This window comes from Nilaparvata lugens, chromosome 3 (genome assembly GCF_014356525.2).
Source record: "Nilaparvata lugens isolate BPH chromosome 3, ASM1435652v1, whole genome shotgun sequence".
NCBI lineage: Eukaryota > Metazoa > Arthropoda > Insecta > Hemiptera > Delphacidae > Nilaparvata > Nilaparvata lugens.
The window spans coordinates 83,356,849-83,384,589 of record NC_052506.1 but is presented as its reverse complement, the minus strand read 5'-3'; the positions used below and the strand labels follow the sequence as shown (position 1 = coordinate 83,384,589).

Below are 27,741 nucleotides of genomic sequence, written 5' to 3'. Positions count from 1 at the left end.
TTCATATTATGCTTCATTTAACATAATGTCCATTATATTCTAAACAAAAACCTTGTCACTTGTCCTTGGAATAAGAAGTCGCTGAAATAAAGTTTAGAGAGCAAACTTGAATTTTAAAAAACACTTTTGAAGTGAAAACTGTCTGACTGTCTGATGATGACCAACAACAGGTCGAAACGATCGTCACTACAGAAGTAAGTGTATTTCCACTTCAAAAGTGTTTTTTAAAATTCAAGTTTAAAGAGAACAGTGAAAAAGTATGGATGTACAACATTTAGAAAGCAAGGAAAACCTAGACGGTTTTCAGAAAATGAGAGACTCATAAACTGAAAGACTCATAAAATGAGAGTCTCCTAAACTATGATTGGATTAACGGGAAAATTAAATAGAACTTGAATTAAATTTCTTCTACTGTACTGAGAAATGTTTTCAAGAAATCAAGAAACATTAATATTAAATGGAAATAGATCGCATTTGTTCAAATGCTAATTAATGAATAATTATTATTAAACGAAATTCCAATTGAATGCTGTATATCACCGGAAGACTTCTGCTACTGCAAATATTGACAACAGGATAAACAGCTAGTTGGAAATTCAATGAGCGCTACTATACAAAAATTATTTGTCAGCCCGGGAATCGAACCCAGTACCTTCTAATTTCCGGTCAGGAATGCTTACCCTTACACCAAACTGACAATCTCTGGATAGCAGAGATCATTTTATACAAAGCCATGGCTTTGTATAAAATGAGCGCTATCCGAAGACCTTAAAGATGCATAGACTCACATGCAGCGCTAGTGTCGTACTTGGAATTGAAATCCGCCATTGAGGGGGCAACCCATAAGATTACATACCAATGCCATCAATGCCTTTGTGATCTATAATATTACAAATATGGTATTTATAATATCTCGTGCTAAAATACCCCAATGGCGGCCTTCAATTTCAAGTAAGAGCTATCATTGGGAAGGCATAGGCATTGTGGGTCTATATCTCTTTAAGGTCTTTGGCGCTATCTAGCTGTTTATCCTGTTGTCAATATTTGCAGTAGCAGAAGTCTTCGGGGTGATATACAGCATTCAATTGGAATTTCGTTTAATAATAATTATTAATATAAGGATTGAACAAGTCAATCGAACAGCATTAAAATAAAAAAGGGTAGTATGATGCTATTTATAAATATGAAAATAATACAGCCGAAAATCTATTAGTTAAATACAAAATCAGTAGCAACAGACTTTTGTGCAACCGGGTCCAAGAATTCAACCCATCAACTCAGGCAAGGCTTCCCACTCAACATTTTCTAGAAAAACAAGAATTTTCGGCTACTGCCAATATTTTTATGCACTTTTTCTGATCGAACTATTTTTATTGAAAAACGAGTATTCTTGAGAAATACCTACTCATTATTCATTCTTGAACAGACTTGAAAGTTCGAAACATGTGTAAAACTGTATGTAAAACATATTGCTATGTTTTAAACTATTGTTAAATATCGTTTATTTATTTAAAAATACAAAAAAATCATAATTAACTTGATACCATTAGGCCAGATCAAGTTCTGAACTATTCATTCTAAATCCATAGCAACGTTCCAATTAACATAATATGATTTTCTCAATACATTACAAAAACTACAAATATATTTTTTTATTTAAACTAAACATACTTTATATTACAGTATTTTTTTATTGTACATGAATGTTACTAGTACTAGGACTAACGATCAGTTCTTTCTATCCTAAATCAATACTTCATGTCATTTTACAAGAATAATCTTGTAATAGCTTCTCCTTGTTTTCAATTAGCTTATTCATAATCACTGCACTAAATTTATGTATTAATTTTTCCATTTTCACTAAGCACTGCTGGAGGTTTACTATAGACATAGAGAAACGATAGCATTAGTAGATATCCCATGGTATAGGGCGTTCATGTCGCAAGTTTTACTGTTATCCCAAGCAGATAGTTCACATAGTTCTTTCCTATGCAGCTATGTGACGCTGGTAGTCTCTCAAATTATGCCGTTCATACACTATCACCCCATCAAAACAGTAGAAATTGACAATAATCGACAGTAATGGGCTTGAGATAACAGTAAAAGTTGCGACATAAATTCCCTGTACCATGGGATATCTACTTACGCTATTATTTCTCTATGCTATAGATCTGTTGGCTTCTTCCTTTACAATCTTCTCGTCAATGTTGAGTTGTCCAAAATCTGGATTGCCTCAACATATTGGTGGTCATGTAGAGCCTCTTCATAGGTCCTTGCTGTTTTTACAATCATCTCCTTGACTGTCTCCACCTGAAGGTCTCTATGAAGGTCGGCGTTCCTGATGAAATATGGAGCATTGACAGCATTTCGCAGATACTTGTTTTGGACTTTATAAATTATAAACCAAAAATACGAGAATTTCGATTTTCGTTTAATTGAAAATGAATAGCTCTGTTGTAGTTGAGACACTGTGTTACTTGTAAATATTTGAAAAACACTTACTTTTCTTGGAGTATTGAGGAATGCATTTCACTCCTGAAGAGGAGCTTCATCAGGCTGAGCATAAACAAGCGTGCACTTGCACATATACGCATTTAATGTGATCATACCCTTACAATAATTTGTGGGATATTCCATGAAATAATGTACTGAGTTATTTTTTGCACATTTTTTGAAATTCATTTATCTCAGAGGCTGATGAAGCTCCTCTTCAGGAGTGAAATGCATTCCTCAATACTCCAAGAAAAGTAAGTGTTTTTCAAATATTTACAAGTAACACATTGTCAGAACTACAACAAAGTTATTATATAGTGTTTCGTCATGGAAAGCTACATCAATAAAAATGAATGTTTTAAAGTACTTCTATTTCTAATTGTTATGTACTGATTATATGTATAAGGATCTAACCGAATAAATTGTGTAATTTGTAGATACTATTCATGTCTGAGAAGAAACTGGAGCTGGAGAGGCGAGTGCAGATGCTCCAGGATCAGCGAGACAACTTGTCGAGTGCCCTCGAAGAGGCGACCGATCGAGTATTGCTGCTTGAAAGAGAAACTAGGGAGCAGCAGATTCAGGTATCTAAGGAATAATATTTATACAGAGTGCCGCAAAAGTGACTGGACGGTTGGAGTTGGTTGAAAGAAGAAAAATAACATATGGAAATTACAGAGATATTGCAATTATTCAAATGCCAATGAATTAATTATTATTAAACGAAAATCCAAATTAAATGCTGTAATTCACCCCGAAGACTTCTGCTACAGCAAACATTGACAACAGCGTAAACAGCTAGATGGAAATTCGATGAGCGCTACTATAATTTGCTACTCCAATTTCCATCTAGCTGTTTAACCTGTTGTCAATATTTGCTGTGGCAGAAGTCTTCGGGGCGAATTACAGCATTTAATTTGGATTCTCGTTTAATAATGTTAAAAAATAACATATCTTAACAGCAAAATCAAGTAAAATAAAATTTACACTATGAACAGAAATATTGTGGAATCTCTCCATATTAAGGTGAATTAAAACCGACATTGTCAGTTACACATAATTTAAATTCCAAATAAAATTAAACCGATAAAAACCGCAAATAAAAATATAAATCTCAGTACCCTTTTAAATTATTTTGTCACATGTTTCGGACATTAATGCCATTTTGTCAATGATTTTTTTTTAAAATGGCAATTATGTCCGACCAATTTTTTTCAAATTCAAATTTTATTTATTCAAACTCACAATATTCACATTCAGAATCAATAAGAAAAACAAAACACACAGCTCAGTAAGATAAAAAATAATTAATGGAAGATTAATATGACCATGTTGTGACAAAATAATTTAAAAGAGTACTGAGGTTTAAATTTTTATTTATATTAAAAAGTAGTCACAAAGAAAGAGACGTTAAATAAAAACTATATTGTCAGTTCCATCCACATAATCTAAATTCCAAATGAAATTTTGTGGAACTGATAATATCGTTTTTATTTCACCTTAAACTAGTGAAATAGTTTTAACCAATGTACCTAGAATACAATCTATAATCTATTCTAGTTACCTTGGTTTTAACCGTGATGTTGGTGAATAAAAATCAATAGAACAGTGTTCCAGGAATACCTTAAAATGTAATAATGGAAATGGAGACCAATTTGAACTAGGAAATAATTGTGAATATAGTCAATATTCAATAAAGAATAGGGTTCGAAATGATAAATAATTTCAAATAGATCTAGTCTTGCTCTAGCCAACTGTCCAGTGACTTTTCCGCCACTCTGTATTCTGTAGCCTGTTGTGAGATTCGTTTTATGAAGTCACCACCTGATTATCATTGGTTCACTATGCTTATCTGTCATTAGACAAAGCGGATAGCTCTATCCTTTTTCCAGCTCCGCACCGTTACCAAATCTCTTGTGGATTGTAGGCTTTAAAGAAATATAATTGATTACCAAAATATTCACTCTCAGTTATAGATATTTATTATTTAGCGTATGGCAGATACACAACAAATATATAGCTCATGAGTCTCAAATGCCTAGATAAACACTGTATATTTCCAAATTCTTTGAGATGTTGTGTAGTTTTCGGTCAGGAGAACCTAAGTTTGTCTGACCGCCATCATTTGCTAGTCCATTTAGCGTTACCCAATGTGCACCATGGAGGCGAACTAGAGTTACACATAATTAAGTTAAAAATCTGATTGCTGGAACAATTTTGAGGTTAAAGAAGATAAAAACTCAATTTTCACAGAAAAAAAACATTTTCAAAATCATCTTCACCATTACAAGCGTCCAAAATTGCTTCAAATTGTAATTTATCACATAAAAACAAACCAAATATAGAATTATTGAATTATGAGATCACAGATTTTCTTGGTGAATATAATATATTTGAATTATACAAGGTAGGGCAGTCGAACTGCATTATTTCAGGTATTGAAATGAAATTTCAAAAATATATTTCAACAAATCATAAGAACACAAATGAAAATTTTGGTTTTCTGTAGAAAAAATGTTACTTTTTGAATATTATACTCCAGTAAGATGGTGAACATTATAATTTTTCACCATTATAATTAATTCTTACTAACATGCTGTAACCCATCCATATATGTGACAAAGCTAGTTGATGTTAATTAATAAAGCTCTACATGGATTTATTCTGCGAACTTTTGTATGTAGATAGATAAATAAATAAACTCCTCTCGTGTTATTGCACGAATTTCTTGTGTTATCCACATTTTCAAGTCCAGTACTGTTGTTGAACGAGTCTCAAAAACTTTTGACTTGAGGTATCCCCATAAAAAGAAATCACAAGAGCTTGGATGGGGTGATCTTCCCAGGGAGGCCATCACTGAATTACCCATTCCACTCATCAAGCGGTTCGGAAAAACATTTCTCATAAGATCAATTCATACTCTGGCCAAATGGTCAACTGCTCCATCTTGTTGAAAATGAGTGTTCTCATTCTCGTGGGATCGTCGAAGTTCAGAAATGAGGAAGTTATTGAGCATTTGAACATCGCGACCTGATGTTACTGTAGGTGCTAGGAGCTTTGGGACAATACTTTTTGGGACTAAAGGGTTCCGTCATAAGAGAAGATGGGTCTTCGTATACAGGTAGAATCAGGTGTCTCCAACAGGTGGTTGGACATTGTTCTTCAACATAAAGGCATTGAACTCATAGAATTAGCGAGTCAGTTACAGGCCTATTCAACTAATAATGTGTATTCAATATAATTTGTATACTTATTCATTTAAATTTCAAAATTGAATTATTATTTCTGCCACTTGAACAAGAAAATATGAATTTCCAGTTTTCATCAGATCAAGAAATTTAGATCTAATAACATGTTGGAAAAAAGGCCTTCTAAGGAAGTCTGTTATAGAAATAGATTGTTTGTCTACTCAGTACACAGAACAATTTCTAAAAATGAATCTATGAATGGTATTCATCCAGTGACAGAAGTGTATGAACCTGTCTAAAGGGCCGACTCTAGACAGGTAGAGTCCCTAGACATGGTCCCTGAATTCCTCTTCTTCCTAGATGGTCCCAAAGTTCCGGTCACCTTACTGTAACTGCGTGGCCGTTATCATCCCCCAAACAATATGAACCAATTATTCCATTGGAAGACGGTGGTTCCGAATCCACCTGAAACTGTAGTCCCCATTCATCTCTGATTATCCGCTCCGCCGATTTATGTAGATAATAAACAACATTATCTCAAGAAATTTTTTATCATTTGTTATTAATCATTTCAGTTTTATTGAATAGTAAATTCAATCTCAAACTGTATTGTAAGCTATTATTTAAGTGTATTAGACCCACCGCAAAGTAGACCCACGAAAAGCAACCCACGCCGTGGGATGTTTTGTAAACAATTGCAAGAAACTATTCTATATTTAATCAACTGACAAGTGGATTATTCATTGCATGTATTACACAGATGTCTGGAAAAGCCTAGCAATGGTTTACAAAACATCCCACGGCGTGGGTTGCCTTTCGTGGATTAGTGTCGGTCTACTTAGGCGGCGGGCCTAAGCCAGTATATATTGTAATCTGCATAAAGAAAGCACTGAATCAGTCAATATCATCTGCCTCATTGCCCGCGCTCGAGCCTAAAGCTCATGTGGGCATCACCCTCAGCAAAAAATAAAAATAAAAAGACAGTCACTTTGGCTGAATGGAGTTCTTGAGGATTTTCAATTTTTCTTTGATTTTTTCCTTATACTGAATTTTATTTATTATGAACAATTTTCTTTACTCATGTATTGTTCTTTTAAATCAAACTGCTTTTAAGGGCATTAATGGAATACGTTCCTGATGTCCTCAAATATCTACCGTATATCATTGAAATAAATTTACATTTTTTGTAATTATACTGGATTGGATTAAGATAAATATAAATTTTGAATTATCTATCTCAATTATGTAGTGGTTCAATCTTGTGTTATAAATTTCAAAAAATATTTGGCATAGCTTCCTTGTAACTGTCTTTTGAAAATTTGCCAGTAATTTTGTTACTGTCTTATCGTTTGTAAAGATTGAGATGTGACCTAGTTTCCGTAATTTTATTTATTTTAGTGGTTTGAATAAGCTCTATTTTCTTGTCTAATGACATGTTTGCTGTACCTAGTTGTTCGAACTCACTGCCGGCGCACAAGTTTTTTTTGCCGGTAGTGCCATTTTGTAAGTTAGAATATTTATTTTTCCTACAGATTCCTTGAAAAGTGACCATTTCTGCACTGATTGCAGGCCGCAAAGAATCACTTTTCCGCTCTAGTGCGCAAAGTATTACTTTGCGTACTCCAGATTTGCAGCATGACAACGCAAAATAGTTAGTAGGTTATATGGAGCACCAGTGCAGGAAAATCAAAATTAAGTTGGTAACACTGACTGTGGTTTAGTGAGGTCCACGTTATAATATGGCAGTGGAGAACGGCGTTGCCTTGCCATTATGTGCCTTGATAATAGTCATTTCAATGCTTACATAAGATAAACCCCCTTCAAGCAGTCAGATAAATTTTCAATTGAATTACTAATTATTATAATTTAATTATTATTATTCAATTTCAAATAAATTAAGGTTTTTATTAATAATAAAATTACACAGAAAAACATATGATGGATTTCAGGGAATTTTACCCATAATTACCCACTTTTCATATTCAATGGTAACTGTAGGAAAAATTGTATGTGAACTACTTGCGCAAAGTTCGTTTGCTGCACTCAAGAAACCATTATTCCGCACTCGCCTACGGCTCGTGCGTAAACGTTTCTTTCGGTGCAGCAAACTGTCACTTTGCGCTCTAGTTGCACAAATAAGTATTATCGATCTGTATTATTTTATGGAAAAATAAATGAATTTTAATTTGATTTAATACTTATAATTTGATTGTTAGCTGCAAGTTTCCCACCGGGAATTGGAGGAGCTGCGATCTGCGAACGGCTCCCTAGGGGATCGGCTGGAAGCGATGGGAGTCACCCCCCCAGGGTCAAGTGGCGGCCACCGCTCTCTGCTCAGCGAGATGGAGTGTGACGACCAACTCCTCACCAGTCTGCCTCAGGGCGACGACCTGCATCAGGTACGCCTCAAGGGCCAAATCATATTGGGCGTTTTCAGAGTCGGCAGGCCAGGGAGCTCTCCGATTGGCTGATGAAACGCTCAATATGGTATCGCCCATAGTTCAGTGATAGAGCTCATAGATTCAATAATTCACTTCGTTCCATCAATTTAATTCGATCCTTTCCTTGAAAGCTTTTTATTTGTAGAAAAGGGTAGAAAACATCAGTGACACAGTTTCACCGAAGTGATGATGAGATTAGTAAGTGATAATAATCAAATATATTCACTCGAAATTATTCATACAAAATATTCGCAAAAGTATAACACGACAAGTTACAAGTGAACAAGATACTACTCACATAAAGTACAGTATGCTACTGGACCTTGTCCGCGAATAGGAGTCACATCAAATTAAGCACAATATCTATAGGTTCTTTTTAAATGAATATTGTAAAAAATACATTTTCGCCACACTGCACAGAAAGCAGCTGTTTTCCAGTCCCTACGTAGATCTGAAAGACAATGTTTGCAGACGACTCTCGTCTGACGTCAGAACAGTTTTCTTTCCAGCCGCTAACATGGAACTAAGAAAGGTGATCAAAAAGCAGCTGATCAAAAAACTTTTCATTATTTGTGTTCATTATTCAATAATTAAAACATTTTAAATAATATCATCTTATTGTCATTTGAAAGAATAAAAATGTATAAACTCAACCTCCCACATAATTGAACATCATCTTTTAGGTTATTTAGACAAATCAGAATAAAAAATAAAAATCCTTGGACAATTTCCTGATATTCAGATTATCTCAGATTTGCTATAGCTATCACCCTCCACTTCTGCTTTCGGAAGTGCTTAGTAAACAACTATTCTCATATATATATTGTTTATTCTTGTGTGTGGCGAAAAATAGCGTTCACACCACGGGCAAAAATGTTTTTCCGGCTCTCAATCTTTTCTAGTCCTCGGCCTACGGCCTCGGACTTGAAAACCGATTTCGAGCCGGAAAAATCTCATTTTCTGCTCTAGGTGCGAAATATACTATACATTACCTTTTTTTACCTTACAGTATTTTTTTTCTCCTGTGAATAAAGTCATTTCAATTTTGATTCTATTCTAATTTCAATTTTGTTTGCAGTTGAAAGTGGAGGTTGTGAGTGTTTATGACAGAGTGAGAGCGATCTGCCAATCTCTCAAGCATCGAGCGAATCACTCAGACTCGTCGATTAGACCTGACATCACAGTTCATCAAGTGAAGGCAAGTCTTTCGATTTTTGTAGCTTCAAATCATGAAATCACCATCGGTAAAATATAGGAAGCACATGAGATTCTAACAATAACTTTTTTGAGTGCTTTCATATAACTCATCGAACTTCTTTATTCATAGTCTTTTCATAAATTAACTCAGTTGTTGAGGACTACTAACTCTTATAAATAGAAATACAAATCTCAGTACCCTTTTTGGATTACCCTATTTTATTACCACTTTTATTATTTTAGGTGATAAAATAATTCAAAAAAGTGTTCTGAGATTTGTATTTCTATTTATATTACAAGTACCCCTAAACAGAAAAGAGACTACTAACTCTTGTTTATCTGAAAATTGAAAATCAAAATCTTCTTATTTAAAACTTTACTTCATTACTCAGCTTGACATCTTTCGACATATTAATAATGCGATATCACTCAAGCTGAGAATGGCATTATTAATATGTTGAAACGTTGTCGTGAGTGATAAATAAAAGTTTTAAAAACGATACTTTGATTTTTAATTTCCTTTTATAAAATTTTGGTCATGATCAGTATATTTTATGACAAAAGAACATCTAGGTATTTATTGATAATGTAGGCTAATCTCAATAACCTTCTATTCAAATTTTCAACTGAAGCTCAAACCATAGAGAAACAATAGCATAAGTAGATATCCCATGGTATAGGGTGTTTATGTCGCAACTTTTATTGTTATCTCAAACTGATACTCCACGCAGTTCTTTCCTGTGAAGCTTTATGATGCTGGTAGTCTCTCATATTGTGCCGTTCATACACAGTTCAAAACAGTTATAATCGACAATACTCGACAGTAATCGGCTTGAGATAACAGTAAAAGTTGCGACATAAACGCCCTATACCATGGGATATCTACTTACGCTATTGTTTCTCTATGCTCAAACATAGTAAAAATGTTATATTCATTACATATCCATACAATTTAATACAGTATTTTTTCATTATTAGGAAGGTAGTATGTAATTTGAGATTATTGTGTGATCACGACTATATGATTGTATATTATTCTAATCTGAAATGTCCCATGGCTAAGGAAACTCATATTTCACTTTAACATCTGCGCTCGAGTATTATAGTATTATTATATTATATTCACTCGATATTATTTTTTTATCTGTGCTCAGAGTACCTAATTATCAATAATTGGTTAGAAATGTTTCTGATTTTGAAACTTCTGTATTGTCCCATAGGTTTACATAATATGAGAAATTCACAAAATAATTGTATTATCCTTCAGATACAATGAAGCCCAAAGGTTGATTACTTGTTGTGAATTGAAGAACATTGAAAGAATTACAGAATAAAGCTGCGTTTATACCAAAGTTATTAACAAAAATTAATCCTTATAGATTTTATTAGATTGAACGGAACTTGACAAACACATATGTTCATCATGTGTATGATAAATTATGTTCAATCTAATAGAATCTATGAGGATTAATTTTTTGTTAATAACTTTGGTGTAAACGCAGCTTTAAAGTACCTACATTAGGATCAGAAAATGATATTCACTGGTGCACTTGAAGTCGTAATAGCCTATTGCTAAAAGTTGTGCGAATAAAATTCAAATTATTTATTTGCATTTTCATTCGTTTAGAATATTAATCATAACATGTAAAGAATTCCTGCATTGTCAGCATAAACATTTCGACATATATTCAATATTATATATCAATCACAAATTCATAAAATACATAATAAGACACTAAATAAATCACTTTTTGCTATTAGAAAAAAACTCCTAGCAGTCAGATAGCAAAAAGTGATTTAATAATAAGCAGTTTGTGATGGAAAACAACATTGAAGAACACTAAATTAGTTTAGTAACTTATTTAAAAGCTACTTATTATGAAGCTACAAGTTTTCGAATTCAAAAACTCAAAATTCTTTATTCCATAAGCTAACAAGCTAGATTATGAATGAAAGTTTGTTGATTTTGAATAATTTTACAATGAAAATGAACATAGGCTGCGTCCACGCTGAGAAACGTTTTTACATTAAAAAGGTACTGAAGGGAAAAGCTTTTTGAGACAATGTTTACTCTCATAGTGAAAACTTGCAAACCCAAAATAATTCTATTCAAACTGTTCTAACAAATTAAGGTGAAATAAAAATGATATTGTCAGTTCCACATGATTTATTTGAGCTAAACTTGAGTTTCAATGCACTAAGACATCATCTACAGTGGTCTTTTTTTGTTAGACTGAGGCATTTCTGTCATTTTCACATAATTTATTTCAGTCAAACTCAAGTTTCAGTACACTAAGACATCATCTTCATCAGTGGTCTTTTTTGGTTGGACTGAGGAAATTGGATAGAGGAAGAAAATTCCTCAGTCTAAACGAAAAAGACCTCTGAAGATGATGCCTTGGTGCATTGAAGCTCAAGTTTGGCTCAAATAAATTATGTGGAACTGACAATATCGTTTTTTTTACCTTAATATGAATAAATTCCACAATAACTCTGTTCAAACTCCAAAAAGGAGCAGTATGTGATTTAAATAGAGAAGAGTCGTGCAGGACATTTTTTAAAAAGTTAGAATTAATAACGCTGTATGGACTTTTAATTTACAAAACAATATTACACGTGAAAAATAATGAAGACAAATTCCTCAGGTAATCTAGTGAGCATTACAGTAACTATATTACCCAATATGGGTAATATAGTTTTACTGTAGTGTGCATGACTATAATACAATAAATAGGAACAACTTTATTATCAAAGAACATAGTAAAGAGAAGTACAAACAAAGCCCAACCTATATAGGCATTAAATTCATTACTATTACCTTCCTACTAGTATTAATCATGAAAAATATATTACAAGGTTTAAAAACAAACTGAAAAAGTATATCGTGGAAATTGGAATTGTACACTCATGAAGAATATTAGGTGCAAACTCATTACCTATGTACTTGGACTACCTATTGTTGATGTATTTTGTTTTTTTAGGCGGGGTGCACACCGGAGAAACGCATTTCGTGAAGCCCTTTTCATGAAACTTGTTTCATGCAATTAGTTTCATGCATAAAAAAGAAAAGTTCCCTGCTTAATCTTATCAGTCGACTGCGAGCATCTTTCGTTTGTCGTTTCCTGAAACTTTTTTCACGAAACGCGTTTCTCCGGTGTGCATCCCGCCTTACTTGTATTTATTTTATTATTTTGTTGAAATAATAAATAAAGAAAGACGCATTCATGTACATTTTTATGTATGTTTTGAATAAAGAGATTGATTGATTCATTCATAGTGTACATTTTGTTTCAACAAACATGTTGATAAAATATTTTCTTAGTGTGGGTGTTGCAACGGAAAAATTAGCAATATTGTTGATTGGTTTTTATCGATTTGTTTGCAGGTCGGACTGTTAACGACAATAATCAACGAACTGAGTGATCTGATCAATGAGATAGGAGGGGGGGATTACTCGACGAGTAGTGTAAGTGTGACTGACCTTGAGATTGACCTCCATCGAGCACAAGAGGCCGTCGACCGAATGACCAAAGAGATTGATGCCAAGAGTGAAGAGCTGAAGAGGCGAAACGAAACCATTGTCGATCTCAGCAGCAAGGTACGTCTCTTCATCAAACATTTTTTGAAATATACATGAAAAATTAAAAAAATATGAATTTGTGTTTAGAAATAGGTTTTCTTCATTTCAAACTTTATAAAATGGAAACTCAGGAGCAAGGTACGTCTCTTCATCATACATTTTTTGAAATACAGATAAAAATAAATAAAATATGAATTGTGTTCATAAATAAATTTTCTTAATTTTAAACTTTAAAAAATGGAAACTCAGGAACTGAAAATTCAAATTTATAGTGAGAAAACATGAAGAACCCAAATATATAACCTATAAACTTGAGTGTTAATAGGAAATGACATTGGGTAGTCTAAGGCTAGGCGCACACCAGTTAGTCTTAGTCAAGTCAAGTCAAGACATGATCCGACACGTTTAGTCACAATACTTCACATAGTTGCTTATGAAGACATGTCTAATTGCAATGACCAATCAGTGTGAGTTGCGTCATAAGCAGCTATGTGAAGTACTGTGACTAAACGTGTCTGATCATGTCTTGTCTTGTCTTGACTAACTGGTGTGCACATAGATACGGCGAGGCAGAACATCCAAAAGGATCTCTCTGCCGATAAGAGTCATATGAATGAATAAATAAATGAAATGAAAATAATTGATATCTTTATTAAGTAGGTAGGCTATAGTTGGGACTTTAAAGTCTTCTTTAACAATCGTCCTTGGAACATTTTTTTCAAACATATAAAAAAATTTCAATTAAAGTGAAAATGAAATAAAAATACTCTTTATTAGATAAAGTTGAGGCTTCAAAGTCTTCTCTACCATTCGACCTTGTGGAATATTTTCTCAAACAGAAACAAATTTCAATTAAAGTAAAAATGAAATAAAAATACTATTTATTTGGTAGAGTTAAAGCTTTAGTCTTCTCTACCATTCTACCTTATGGAATATTTTCTCAAACATAGAAACCATTTTGAATTGAAGTGTATCAGTGCAGATTTATTAATAATTAAAACTGAATAGACTATTCATAGACTACTCATACTAATAGACATTTAATAGACTATTAAATAAAAATACTAAGAAATTGTCACTATTTTGATAGTTTACTGATCGTTGCTTATAAGAGAATTGGAATGATTGGAGTACACAATAATTGAAGATTTGAAGTTTTGTTAATATGTACTATGATAATCTGTTATAATCACTAGAGAAATAGAAGAAAGATTAGCAGATAGATAATTAATAAAGATATTTAATATTATTATGTACTATGATAATCTGTTATAATCACTAGAGAAATAGAAGAAAGATTAGCAGATAGATAATTAATAAAGATATTTAATATTATTTATTTATAATATTAGGGCACCAGGGAAACCCCCATTACTGACTGCCCTTATGGAAAACGAAATGAAAATGATTAATATGAAAATAAAATAATTGATTAAATGGAATGAGAGCAAAGAAAACAATAATGAGAGCAAATAATACAAATGAGAGCAAAGTAGCATAAGTAAAATCAACTATCTATCTAAATATTTAGATAACCATCATAATTTCTAAATTATTACCGAAAGAAATACATACTAAAACTATAATATTATATACTTAATTATTAGTGTAAGGACTAGATTCAATGATCCATTAGATTTAGAAAATGACCTAAAAACCGGGCCAATAAAGTTTCATAACAATTCAAATGTCAGTCATTAGTCAGTTATTTGTTTATTTATAAGTGACAGACCTCAATATGCAAATGGGTGGTATGATTTAGTATCCAATTTAAAAAAAAACATATTGATTCTTTATCACAATTGAAAATGTATTGCCAGACCTTGCTAGACCCATTGTATACTAACATTACATTATAATGGAAACAAATGAACAATTAACATATAGAACAGAGAAACAATATGTAGATGAGTAGTTAACTTCTAGAAACAAAGAACCTATTACATATGAGTCATTTGTAAGCATAATATATTGTTCAATATTTGTATTCCTATAAGTTGTGCAATAATAGTTATTTGTATATCTAGAGTGAAAAGTACGATTTTTTCTCCCTGTGGGAAAAAGTTTGAAGCCCGAGGCGAAGCCGAGGGCAGCAATTTTCCTGAGGGAGAAAAAGTATTTTTCGCTCGTGATGTACACAACATTTTTCCTCCATCTACATTTTTTTATAGAAACTGCAAATAAAATCATTCTAATAACTTACGTATTGGTGACAATGATTCCTAACAACATAACCTAAATCTAAAACCTAAAAACCGGTCGTCTGATTGGCACTGCCGATTGCGCTATCTATCGGCAAAAGTTGTAACAATTATATCAGCTGAGCATCTACCAAAAATGGCTGACTCCAGATCACGCGGTTCAGATTTGAATTGCAGATCAAAAATATTTGTTGGCTGGTATTTTGAATAGAATAAAATATTTTAAAAATTGTATAAATTTTTATCGTCTACTAATATTAAGAATATAATAATTATCATACAAACATATATTTCATGAGTTAATCAAATTTCTGGTTGTGGTATTGAATTCAGTTGACTCAATGACAGACACCTCTATTATGCTTTCTCATCTGAGATTAGACCTTCTAACCTATTACAATGTAAGTTTCAAAATAGAGATGCTCCCCATGTTATTTAAATGGAGTCACTTTTACTCCCTAGGGAGTTTTTCTGTTTTTTACTACCGAGAGCAAAAAAGTGACACTTTAGTATTAGGTTTCAGGGAGTAAAGTAAGTAATTTAGACAGTAGGTGGAGGAAAAATATATTGTTGGATGATCATTGGTTCATTAGTCTTATAGGTACTGTGTGTTTTTACGTTATTATTGTATTTTAATTGAAAATTAAACCTACCCATTTCTCACTGTGAAAACGGTCATTGAGAAAGGAAAATTAGTTGGATAAAAGTCATAGGAGAAACATCAACTTCTAATCTTCTTTATCATTATTAAATACTCCATTATTCAATTATATTCTCCATTACTCCATCATTCTCATACTCTGTCGGAAAGAGAAGTGCTAGACTTCAGTTCGTGAAATTCAGTTTGTGAGAAAGTCTGCAAAATTGCTCAGAACAACGTTCAGATTTACTGATTGAGTCTGTCTAGAGAGTAGTTTCAGGAATATTGTCAGCAAGAAAGCAGAGTTTCCGCAGCTAAATCCTTTACAATTTGGAGCTTCAGAGGATGGGAAAGTATCCGCGCGCCCTCATGATTTGACTGCCGAAATTTCCCGTATTTGAATACATAAATATTCGGGACATGATAAAAATACCAACTCCTAAAGCACTATAAAATGAATTTACTAACTTATGTTGGATTGCACAGGTTCGTATAAGTCCCTCAGGACTACAACCTAAAATCAACTATTAAAATTAAAGCCCACATTAATTTATTTGCCCATATTGTATTATTTAGCCTATATTATTAGGCCCTGTATTATATGGCCCTATTAAAGCCCATATTGTATTTTAGATGAAACCAAATAGTTCCCCTCTATCAACCATGTTAATTTGAGAAATTAGTCAATCGACAACTAACTCTTTCAACAAAAAACTTGATTGATAGTTTCAATTTGTAATGTGTATTCATCTTCCAAAATTTCATTAATAAAAATGTCGCAGTATCTTGCATCTGAGTTTGTTTAATTCAAAACATCATATATTTTCTTGTTTCCCAGTGTAGATAATAATTATCCTATTGTCACCCATATAACATTCATTTTCCTATAAGGTCATACACTTGAGGCATCAGTAGTCAGTACAATTACTTGCGTTGGTAGACTAAATACGCCTCAAATATTCAGTAGTTCACAGCTTATGAATATTCAGCCCTAAATATAATAATTATGGTACCGTACCATTATCTAGCATTAACTAGAATTTTCTACATGTAATATTATTTATTCTAAACTAACTTTAATTGATCTGGTAAAGTTGGACAATTTGCTGATTATATTATTCCTCTTTTTTCAAAGCTGAGTAATTTGGATTCTGAATTGAAAGAGGTGTTTTACTTTCAAATATATCAAGTAGATATCTCAGTTTTTTCGCACGATAGAGTTGCATTTTAGGAAGGTTTGAACTCAATAGTTCTATGATATTAACATAAACTTCTGATCTGTCTTTCTTTATTATGAATGAATAATAATGAACAATCATTAAATTAAAAACATTAGACAATTCTGGCCTCAATATTTCAGATTTTTCGATCAGTCACTCCACAAATCCTTTAAATGTACAGTTGACAATTTCCGTGAACGTATAGGCTACCATATTTAATTTTTCATCATATTTTTTTCGTGAACTTTCAACATGTGTAGCTTTCATCTAGTTTATGAATCGTTATAAATACCTTTTCAAAGAAGGCTCGTTTTTGACAGGACATCTCATCTTAAAAATTACCAAATTGAATCAACAGTTTTGTCAACTTCCATCGTTACTATAAATGATGTAGATTATAGTACCTGTTCATCCTAGATGATGCTATCATAGGTAGACCTGGGATGAGGTGGGGAGCTAGAATAGCGGCTGACTTGCTGGAAAGTGGTTGGAGTAGAGAGGAAGCATTGGATAGGGCTTTGTGGAGAGGCAAACTAAGAGAAAGGAATGCCGACCCCATTTAAATGGGATAAGGCACCGCCAAAGAAGAAGAAGAAGATAGTACCTGTTCATGTTAACAAATTGTGAACCATATTGTGCAGATCACTAATCAAATCACATTCAGCACGAAGGTTTTGTAAATTTAACAAATCTCAAATATTCTCAATAACAGGAAATATGTAAATGTGATTTCCAATCAATTTCATTCTACTAGTAATTGGCCAATTGACAACAATCATCGATCATTATGATATTTATGATTATTATCATAATCTTTTCATTGCAAAGCCCCTCAAGCCTTCCCAAGATATGCACTAGCTATGTAAAAATTGCAATTTTCCATTTCTTCGTGCTTTTCATTATAAATATTATTCCTTGCATGCATATCATTTTATTTATTAGTGCCGTTAGACAATAGTGGTGATTGAGCCTCAATAGTAATCAAATGAAAAGTACTTGATATTGCCAAAACCACTGATTTGAGCGTCAATATTGAATAAAAAGTACTTGATAATGCTAAAACCACTGATTTACTTGAACAATTTAAGATAGGCCTACTATTGTTACACCATTATGTATAGTAAACAACACAGAGAGTCAATATGTTTTTCTATCGTTTTATACACTAGACAAACTTACTCCTTGACGCTACAGCTCATTCAGAGCCTTGACCTCCTTCAAATAACCTCTCCATTCGTCTCTTTCGGCAGCCTTACGTCTCCATCCCCCGACACCCAGCTTCCTAATGTCGTCCTCCACATCCTCCAGCAACGCTTTCTCGGACGTCCTCTCAGCCTTCTCCCTCCTGGGTTGTTCCTGAAGACCTTTTCTACAATTCTTGAGTCCCTCATCCTCTCAACGTGTCCCAGCCAACTCAAACGCCTCACTTTTATCTCGTCAACAATTTGACATTTCTGGTACAGATCACGCAGCTCTTGATTTGATCGTATTCGCCATTCATCATTAACATAACTGGGCCATATATTGAATTAAAAATGTTTAGCTTGTATATATTTTTGGACGAAAATTGAACTTGAACGTTTTACAGTAGAAACATAACCTATTTTTGGACATTTTATTAATTTATCAAAATTTGGTAATGGAATAGATTTGGGCCAAACCTGTTGTTCCTTCCTAATCATATTTATATGATTTGTGATTCTGTCCACGAATAAATAAATAAAAAGACCGGTCTTTCTAAGTATCAATAAATCTGTGGTTTTTTGACAATTTCTTAGTCTTTTCCATTCAATATGAATAATTACCACAATATCAACTTCTCAACTACACAAAAAGTGAAAAAAAGAGCCAAATATCTTTCTCAAAACCTTTCGCTCCCAAATATTTAATAGATCCTCATCCTTCTTTGTCAAAACCCATGTCTCTGCTCCATACAAAACAATTGGCTTTATGACTGTTTCATATATTTGTATTTTCACTTTCCTGGACAGGGTTTTGGATCTCAAATATTGGGTCAGAGCATAATTGCATCTGTTTGCGGCAGCTAGTTTTGTTTTTATGTCAGTCTCAACATTATTGTCGTCTGTTATGATAGAACCCCTAGACAAACTAGATGGTATCTTTCTAATTTTTACAATCATATTGAAATTATCCAGAAATAAATATTATACAGTACTATTCATAGTAATAAATTCACCTGCTGATATTTAAAAAGGTGCTGCAAATATTTATTAGAAGACAGTGATAAGTAGCTATGAACTACAGTGAATTATTCAAGTCACCCGACAACTTTTTAATCGTATTGGAATAGTTATTTGTGCAACTAGTGCGCAAAGTGACAGTTTGCTGCACCGAAAGAAACGTTTACGCCCGAGCCGTAGGCGAGGGCGGAATTGTTTCTTGATTGCAGCAAACGAACTTTGCGCACGTATTTCACATTAAATTTTTCCTACAGTTACCATTGAATATGAGAAGTGGTTGATGATGGGTAAAATGATGGCTGAAATCCATCAAATGTTTGTCTTTATAAATTAATAACAACTTTAATTTATTTTAAACTTGATAATCCAATTGAAAATTAATAATTGATAACTCATTCAAATTAAAAATTAAATTAATCCAATTAATTTGAAAATTTGAATAAATCTTTGAAAAATTTAACCGGCTGCTGTGCAACCGGGCCTTATTATTAAGAGTGCGCAAAGTAATACTTTGCGCACTAGAGCGGAAAAGTGATTCTTTGCGTTCTGTAATCAGTGCAGCAATGGCCACTTTCCAAGGTACCTGTAGGAGAAAATTATTATTGTGTTCCATTTATCTTAAGTTTTCCAGTTGTGATTTTGATCTGCACTCTGCTTCCTAGATCTAGACTGTAGTTCACATTCATTCATATTCTGTAGAAATTATTTCATTTTATTATAAATGTTGCCTCATATACTGAAATTCTATAATTATTATTCTGCACAGTTACTGTACAATGTATATCATTATCTCTTTTCTGTATAGGGCTACTTGTAATAAAAATAGAAAGAAAAATGAAAATCTTCCATTGAAAATGGCATCAATGTTGAAACATGTTGTGATTAAATAATTAAAAAAGGGTACCCACTGAGATTTTTATTTTTCTTTCTATTTTTAGTGTATTTCTTCTTTCTGTGATTCAATTTTTGATCTCATTCGTAATACTGTACTTCATTTTCAATCTTATAATGTGCTTTTGAAATTACTGCACCATATTGTCAAGTAGGCATCTTGTCATGTACGGCTTTAGCAATATTATTTATAAATACATCATTGGATGTATTTATTTATTATGATAGAATCACTACAGTGTAGTGCTCTTTTGTTTTGTTTTATTGCTCTCTTACATACATGTATCAAAACTCAAAAACAATACATAAACTAGCTGCACACGTTTTCTAGTTATTAAGGCTGTGCAAAGGCTAAAAATAAACTTTTCACTGGTGATATTTTTCAAAGCTTTTCGATTTGTATATATCATTAAGCTATTAAAATGAAAAAGTTTTCTCAGGAAAACATTTTTTCCCTATCATTACTTTCTGAGATATGAGCGCCTAAAGTTTAAATTTTGGGAACAGAACATTTCAAATTCGGTAGGAGATAAATCCATGAGATTTAGAGGATAGATTTTTCATGGTATTGTTGATCTAGTAAAAATTAAATTTTCTGAAAATTTAGATTTTTGAGATAGGTAGTTATTCAATTTACCAAAAATGTTTTGTAAATTAAATAACTTTAAAAAATTTATATTTTTAAAAAAATTTTGTTTTACTAGATCAACAACACCATGAAGAATCTATCCACTAAATCTCATGGATTCATCTCCTACCGAATTTGAAATGTTCTGTCTCAAAAATTTTAACTTTAGCCACTCATAGCTCAAAAAGTAATTTTTGGAACAAAAATGTTTTCCTTTCCAAAACTTTTTCATTTTGATAGCTTGATGATGATGTACAAATCGAAAAACTTTTAAAAATATCATCAGTAGAAAGTTTATTTTTAGCCTTTGCACAGCCTTAAATATAAATACTTTCCATGAATATTTCATAATAGTGGAACCATATACAGAGTGACTCATATTTTTGGGAACTTTTTCCACAACAGTCTCCAATTTATTGAAGGGTTTCCCACACATATGACTCACTCAGAGGGATGAACCATTAATATTTCAAGGCACTTACCTTTCATTGTTATTATCATTCATTATTAAATCCTATTTTATTTTATTTTTTAAATACTGTATTATTTTATTTTATTTTATCTACACATAGGGTTCTGTTTATTTATTATTTTATTATTGAATGTTTAATGATTGTGAAATGCGTTTGTATTCTTGAATGTGATTGTAATGTAATTTATTTATTTTTATTGGTTGAATAAAGCATTTACTATTATTATTATTATTATTATTATTATTATTATTATTATTATATTATTATTATTATTATTATTATTATTATTATTATTATTATTATTATTATTATTATTATATTATTATTATTATTATTATTATTATTATTATTATTATTACTCTATATAAGCAATACAATAAAATCACTTCACTTATATAGGCTACTTTATTAGAATCATTAAAAACATGAAGTAGACTAAAAGTGAATTATTTATTATGTTAGGCTGTAAGAAATGTGGAAGTAAATGATTTGTCTTGTTGCAATTTGTAGCAACCTTTTCTAATATGGTACTACTTTTGTTTTGCAGTTGAACATCAAGGAAGCGGAGCTTCTGGGCGCGGTAGAGGAGCGCGACCGTGCGCGCGCGGATTTGAAGGACGCGGGCGCAGGTGGTTTGGCGCGCGACGAAATGGTGCGCAAAGCGTGGGAGGTTCGCGACGGCGCCGTGGCGCGCAAGAACGCGACGCAACTCGAGCTGGCCAAGACGCGCATCGACATGTTGCAGGCCAACAGTCAGCTCATGGAGGCCATTCAACAGAAGGTCGAGCTCTCACAGCAGCTGGAACAGTGGCAGGTCGGTATCAAATCAGCATATTGCTGAAATCTATAATACAGAGTGACACAGAATAACGGGAACTTTTAAAAACGCCATAAAACATTAGTGGGAAGGGTAATAATGATTTTATTCAAACTAATGTAAAGTTCAAGACTTGCCATCCATTTATTTATTCATTCAGAAAAGTACCACAGGCTTATAAGCCCAAAACGGTTCCAATTGAGAGTTATTTGAAAATTATTAATAACATCATTTTTCGACTATTACTTTTTTAATATGGCTTCCTCTTGAACGAATACACTCTTGAAATCTGTGTTGACGATTCCTCATTGATCGCTGCAACATCTGCGTTTCCTGGTCCCATGATCTGTCCATCTGCGATTTTCTGTTTGTGGAGCTATCTCAATCAAACGTTTTCACAACTTGACCAATAACTGTGGTTGAGAATAAGAATAAGAATGTTTATTTCGCCAAAATTACATAGTTACAAAACATGAATGATACATACAAAATGCATAATAAAAATGTAAATTATAATAGATCTAAATGATTTGGCACAGCCAGCAAAGTTAAACTTGTGCGCTAGCTGTGAGTTCATAAAGCAAACAGTACGAAGTAGCCTATAGCAATACTGAAAAATGGAAAAAATATATATACCTATATAATAAATATCGGTTGAATCATAACAGACGATTCAAAATGAAATTAACATTATCCCAGCTGAAATGTTGCAGCAATCGTTCAGGAATCTCAACACAGATTTCAAGAGTGTATTCGTGCAGGAGGAAGCCATCTTGAAGAAGTAATTGTCAAAAAGTGATAGATGCTATTAATAATTCTCAAATGGTAAGTCTTGTACTTTACATTAGTTTGAATAAAATCATTTTTTCCCTTCCCACAAATGTTTTATGGTGTTTTTAAAAGTTCCTGTTATTCTTTGTCACCCTGTATAATAAAGGAAAGAATTAGAATATACCAATATTTACTATTACTTATAGTAATAGTAGGTATTGATTATACGCGTATGGGATAGGAAATTCGCGAATAACGCATCATCACGGCTGACCTACTGGGCTGATTAACTTGAAATTTTGCATATTGATTCTTTATTTATCGAGGATGGTTATTGGTTATTTTCATATCTCCAATATTTCAGTAGGTCAAGTTTTTAATTAGACCTTTGCGGAGCACGGGTTACCTGCTTGTCAGCAATAATTCTGTCTGGAAATTGTGGTCATGCGTTGTTCAAGGATGTTCTTAGTTATCAAGCTAGGAGAGTAACATATAATAATGAAATAATGTTTTTATTTATCAGAAAAACTCATAATACAATTTTTGTAATAATACAATACACAAATAAACAATTAAAAGTTAATATTAATGAATCCTTCTGATTAAATTACACATATGCAGAGCTTTGAAGCTTGACCGCATGTGGAAGTATCTACAAAAAAAATCCTTTTGATAACAGTTCATTACCAATTATTATTAAAAAAAATTATAATAGAATTAAAAGATGACACATTCACTTTATTTTTGCACTACCAGCTAAATGAAAATTTATAAAAATGTCATCCACACACAAAAAAATAATATTCATGAATTATTATAGAATTATAAACTATTTTCACACTATATTTGTTCAAAATTTATCATATTGGGAACCATCAATCAGTTCTTATCAGAAATCCAAAGCTAAAACTATAGAAGAATTATATAATTATTGACCGAGCGAAGTGAGGTCTAAGATTCAAGTCGACGGTTTGGCATTTCTCTTAATGTTTAAATGTTTATATGTTGCGCATTTACGGCGAAACGCGGTAATAGATTTTCATGAAATTTGACAGGTATGTTACTTTTTTAATTGCGCGTCGACGTATATACAAGGTTTTTGGAAATTTTGCATTTCAAGGATAATATGAAAGGAAAAAGGAGCCTCCTTCATACGCCAATATTAGAGTAAAAATCAGACAATAGAATTATTCATCATAAATCAGCTGACAAGTGATTACACAGATGTGTGGAGAAGCCAGTCTATTGCTGCATTTCCATAAGGTGTATAGTTTCAATCAGGTACTTGTGGATGAGAATACTACGTGAGGTCTACTGTTCACAGAACTACCAGTATTATACATACTTTATACATCTTCTTCACTCAAAAATTTAACAGGAAAGTTTTCGAGTTACGTTTAAACAGCTGTGGTGAGTCACTATGCACAATGGATGAGGGCAGTCTATTACAGAATTTTCCTTCTAAGAATAGACATCTGATTTACTGAGGCCAGTATGCAGTTACTCGGTATAAACGGAAAAATTTCAGCTGTTCGTTTAAACCCCCGAATGAATCATATTATGATAAATGCAACCATAACTAAAAGTAAACGTGGTTTAGCGTTGAACGTAGTGTTAGCATATTAACAGACTTCCTAAATCCTATAGAACTTGTTTCCAGAAATCGTTTGTATTTCTATAATATTCCTATTAAAATTAAGAGAATAATTAATAATCGACTTGTTTTTGAAACAAAATTCAAAGATGGCTTAGAGGTCTTATATCTGACTATCTTGATACCTTATTCAATGTAATATCTTAGTTAAAATACTGTGATTATGGTGGTGGTGGTAATCATTATGAGCTGGAATTGGAAAGTAAGCATGGTGAGTGAATGTGTGAGTGATTGCTTGCATACTGTGCCGTTCTCACACTCTCAACTAGACAAATCAGTAATAATACAGTAGTCGACAGTAATCAGCTTGAGTTTGCAAAAATCGTATTGAAATTTGGAACATAAACGACCTATAACATGGGATGTCTCCTTATGCATTTCTCCATGATACTAGGCGTACTTGCTGAAAGTACAATACTGTACGTCTGCAAGCAGGAATGAAAATCTCTTAATTATTTATCAATTCATGGAGAAGTGGAAAAAAGAAGAAGAAACAAAAAACTAGTAGCCAATCACCAATTAAATTTGCTCACTTTCAACAATCACATTGAAACATCCAATACTTGGCTTGCCATAGTTCGGAGTAGGTCGATAAACTTCCTGTTTGCTACACCAGGACCAATAGCCGATTCACATGTAATTCACTCGAATGTATTATGCCATAAACTATTCGAAATTGAAAAATTGTTCCATTGGATCCTCTACAGTAAACTCATGAGTATCATTTGTGTACTTACTGTCTGTTATAAGAACTGTTATATTCTTTTCATTCAATATTTACCATCCTGATGTTTTTTGTCTCAAACCTCTCCTTTCTGCATGGCAGGGGAGGCTTGAGACAAATGCAAGGAGGCTTGAGACACTAATGAATTCAATTGAATTTTGACAGATGGACATGCAAGCGTTGCTCGACGAACAGATGAGACTGAAACTGGGAAATCCGGACCAAACGGCGCAATCGCAGAGCAGCGGAGCCAGCACCCCCTCCTCACTGTCCAACCCAGCCAAACGCCCCTCCAGGAAGCTGTTCGGCATTTTCCAGCGGTGATTCTAATCCCCCCATCTTTGAACGGACCATTCTTGTTTGAAGAGAACCATCATCTGTAATATATTAGTCATTCACAGCAGCCTTAATGTGATTTAATCCCACACTGTATATAATATAGATAAATGCTCTTACCGTAGGTTAAACCAATTCTTTAGCGTAATTTATTGATGACCGATTTTAACAGCTATTAGTGGAAGAGAAGTGACGGTATCGGATAGCACTGAACACAAACTTCCTTTAATTGAATATCTCTTTGAACTAATGTGAAAATTGAACGACAACTCTTTTAAGCATTCGTTGGAGAAATTACCGGCAAAAATATTAGTTCAAACTTAAGGTATCAATGTGGGCTCTACCTGGGAAAAAATTAATAACTTAATAAAGTTTATGACTAGGTACTAAAACTTAGAAACTAAGTAGAATATCTAACTCATTAACTATCCATGTAACACTTCATTTGGGTGTATTGAGAATGTTAAATACATAAAAAGTAAGATTTCAAGGAGGTATTTATGTCAACATGAGTTTCTGAATAATTCCTAACAATTAATTATTGAAAATGTTTAATTCTCCAAACATTCAAGATTGTTCAGAACATTCGTTGAAACCCAGGTTATGCATCCAGCTGTTGCAATGTCTCTTCAGATCTTACAGTTTAAATATAAAATTATGAAACTCTAAGTGCTCTCTTTCATACAATTTTAGTTTTGTTGAAGTTTGGATCGGGAAAATCTGATAATGTACTTCGGATGGGATAAGATTTAATGTTAGCAGTTCTTTTTAATTTGCAACTTATTTTTATGTACTTAATTAGAATGCAAGAGCTTTAAACTAGTTCATTTTCACTTTTTAATCTTATCATGGTCTATGTTTCTAAATGAATTACAATATATTACTACTGCGAAAGCTTTTCATGGAGGTCATCCCATCAATTATTGAACATGAAATTTATTTGTGATATTATGTTTACCTTTACACATTGATTATATGTTTTAAGTTTATTGTTTTACCTTCTTTCATGTGTTTTATGTTGAACATATGTTAATAGAAAATCTTGTACCTTCAAAGCCTCTTTGTTATTTGTACTACTAATTTGTATTTTTAGGTTTAAGAATATTGTTCATTGTTCAAATTGTTACATGCTATTCTATAAATCAATCCAATTAACTTGAATGTTTTAAACAGAATCATTAAGTGTAAATAATATTTTATAAAATAACTGTCTGATTATCTAGTGTCCGAAATGAAAATTTCTTTTCCAAGTTATTATTTTTGTCGATTTTTAAACTAAAAGTGAGTTAATTTGGAACCTAATTTCAAATTGTTCAAATCACGTGCAATAGAATGTAACATTCAGTAGATAAAAATCTTCTATTCTATGCTGAATGATTTTCAAAATTTGAGTTGCAATGATTAAATATCATGGTTGTTCCACTATTATTGTGTATTGCTTGTATAGTATTTTTATAGGAAAAATATCACTGCTTGTAATTTTATTTATTCATAGGTTTTCATGCGTAACAAATTGGATGTATTTATAATAGTGTTTATTTCTGTAAATTAATCCAACATTTTTAAGAATAATATAATTATTAATATGAAATACTTTGCAACATGTTAAACACCTATGATCAATCAAGCTAGATTATTGATGAAATTCAACTGTAGAAACTTTGTATTTGTAAATAAGGAGAATGACTATTGACTAGACACAAACCAACATTGATGTTTATATCGACACAATATACATTATTTCATGTGTGTTGCAAATGTGAGAGTATCTTTATTCATAGCCTTCCTTATCTCCTGTCTCCTAGGTATTCTATCGTCTATTTTACTATGGAAAAAATGTAAATTGATCAATTGTAGAAGACTTTCTACTTCTACTGAAAAAGGCTCGGCAAATAATAGATGACTGGTTCTCCATATTTAGAACAATGCAAGCCACTATTCATCAGTAACAAGCTTTTTATGGTAATTAATTTTGATAATATATATTCTGCTCAATACGTATAGGAAGACAAATCTGCACAGGTATCAAACTAAAAATAATGTTCATGATCTCCATGAATGGTATTAAACTAAAGATAATGTTCATGATATCCATGACGAAAAAAACCTCATGGAATTTTGCAAAAATGGTTGAGAATTAAAATCGCTCAAACTCTGAGGAATGATAGTAGTTGACTAGAAGAACAATAATATGTCATCACATTGGCGAAATCCACTCCCTTTCTTGAGTTATAAGCATTTGAAGATTAGTGATTTCTCTGATCTGTGAGTGGAACTCACCCTGTA

The 27,741-nt window shown here is 32.5% G+C and overlaps 1 protein-coding gene across 1 annotated transcript in view; it reads left to right on the top strand.

Annotated features, from left to right (window-relative positions):
• LOC111049680 (bicaudal D-related protein homolog) overlaps positions 1–27,213 on the top strand; it is a 213,583-nt gene extending 186,370 nt beyond the window's left edge. The window contains exons 4-9 of the mRNA XM_039424849.1: positions 2,931–3,077; positions 7,898–8,080; positions 9,201–9,320; positions 12,705–12,917; positions 21,701–21,967; positions 25,285–27,213. Coding sequence (XP_039280783.1) covers positions 2,931–3,077; positions 7,898–8,080; positions 9,201–9,320; positions 12,705–12,917; positions 21,701–21,967; positions 25,285–25,443 — 1,089 coding nt within the window. The 3' untranslated portion in view covers positions 25,444–27,213. The remainder of the gene's footprint in view (positions 1–2,930; positions 3,078–7,897; positions 8,081–9,200; positions 9,321–12,704; positions 12,918–21,700; positions 21,968–25,284) is intronic.
• Positions 27,214–27,741: the final 528 nt, after the last annotated feature.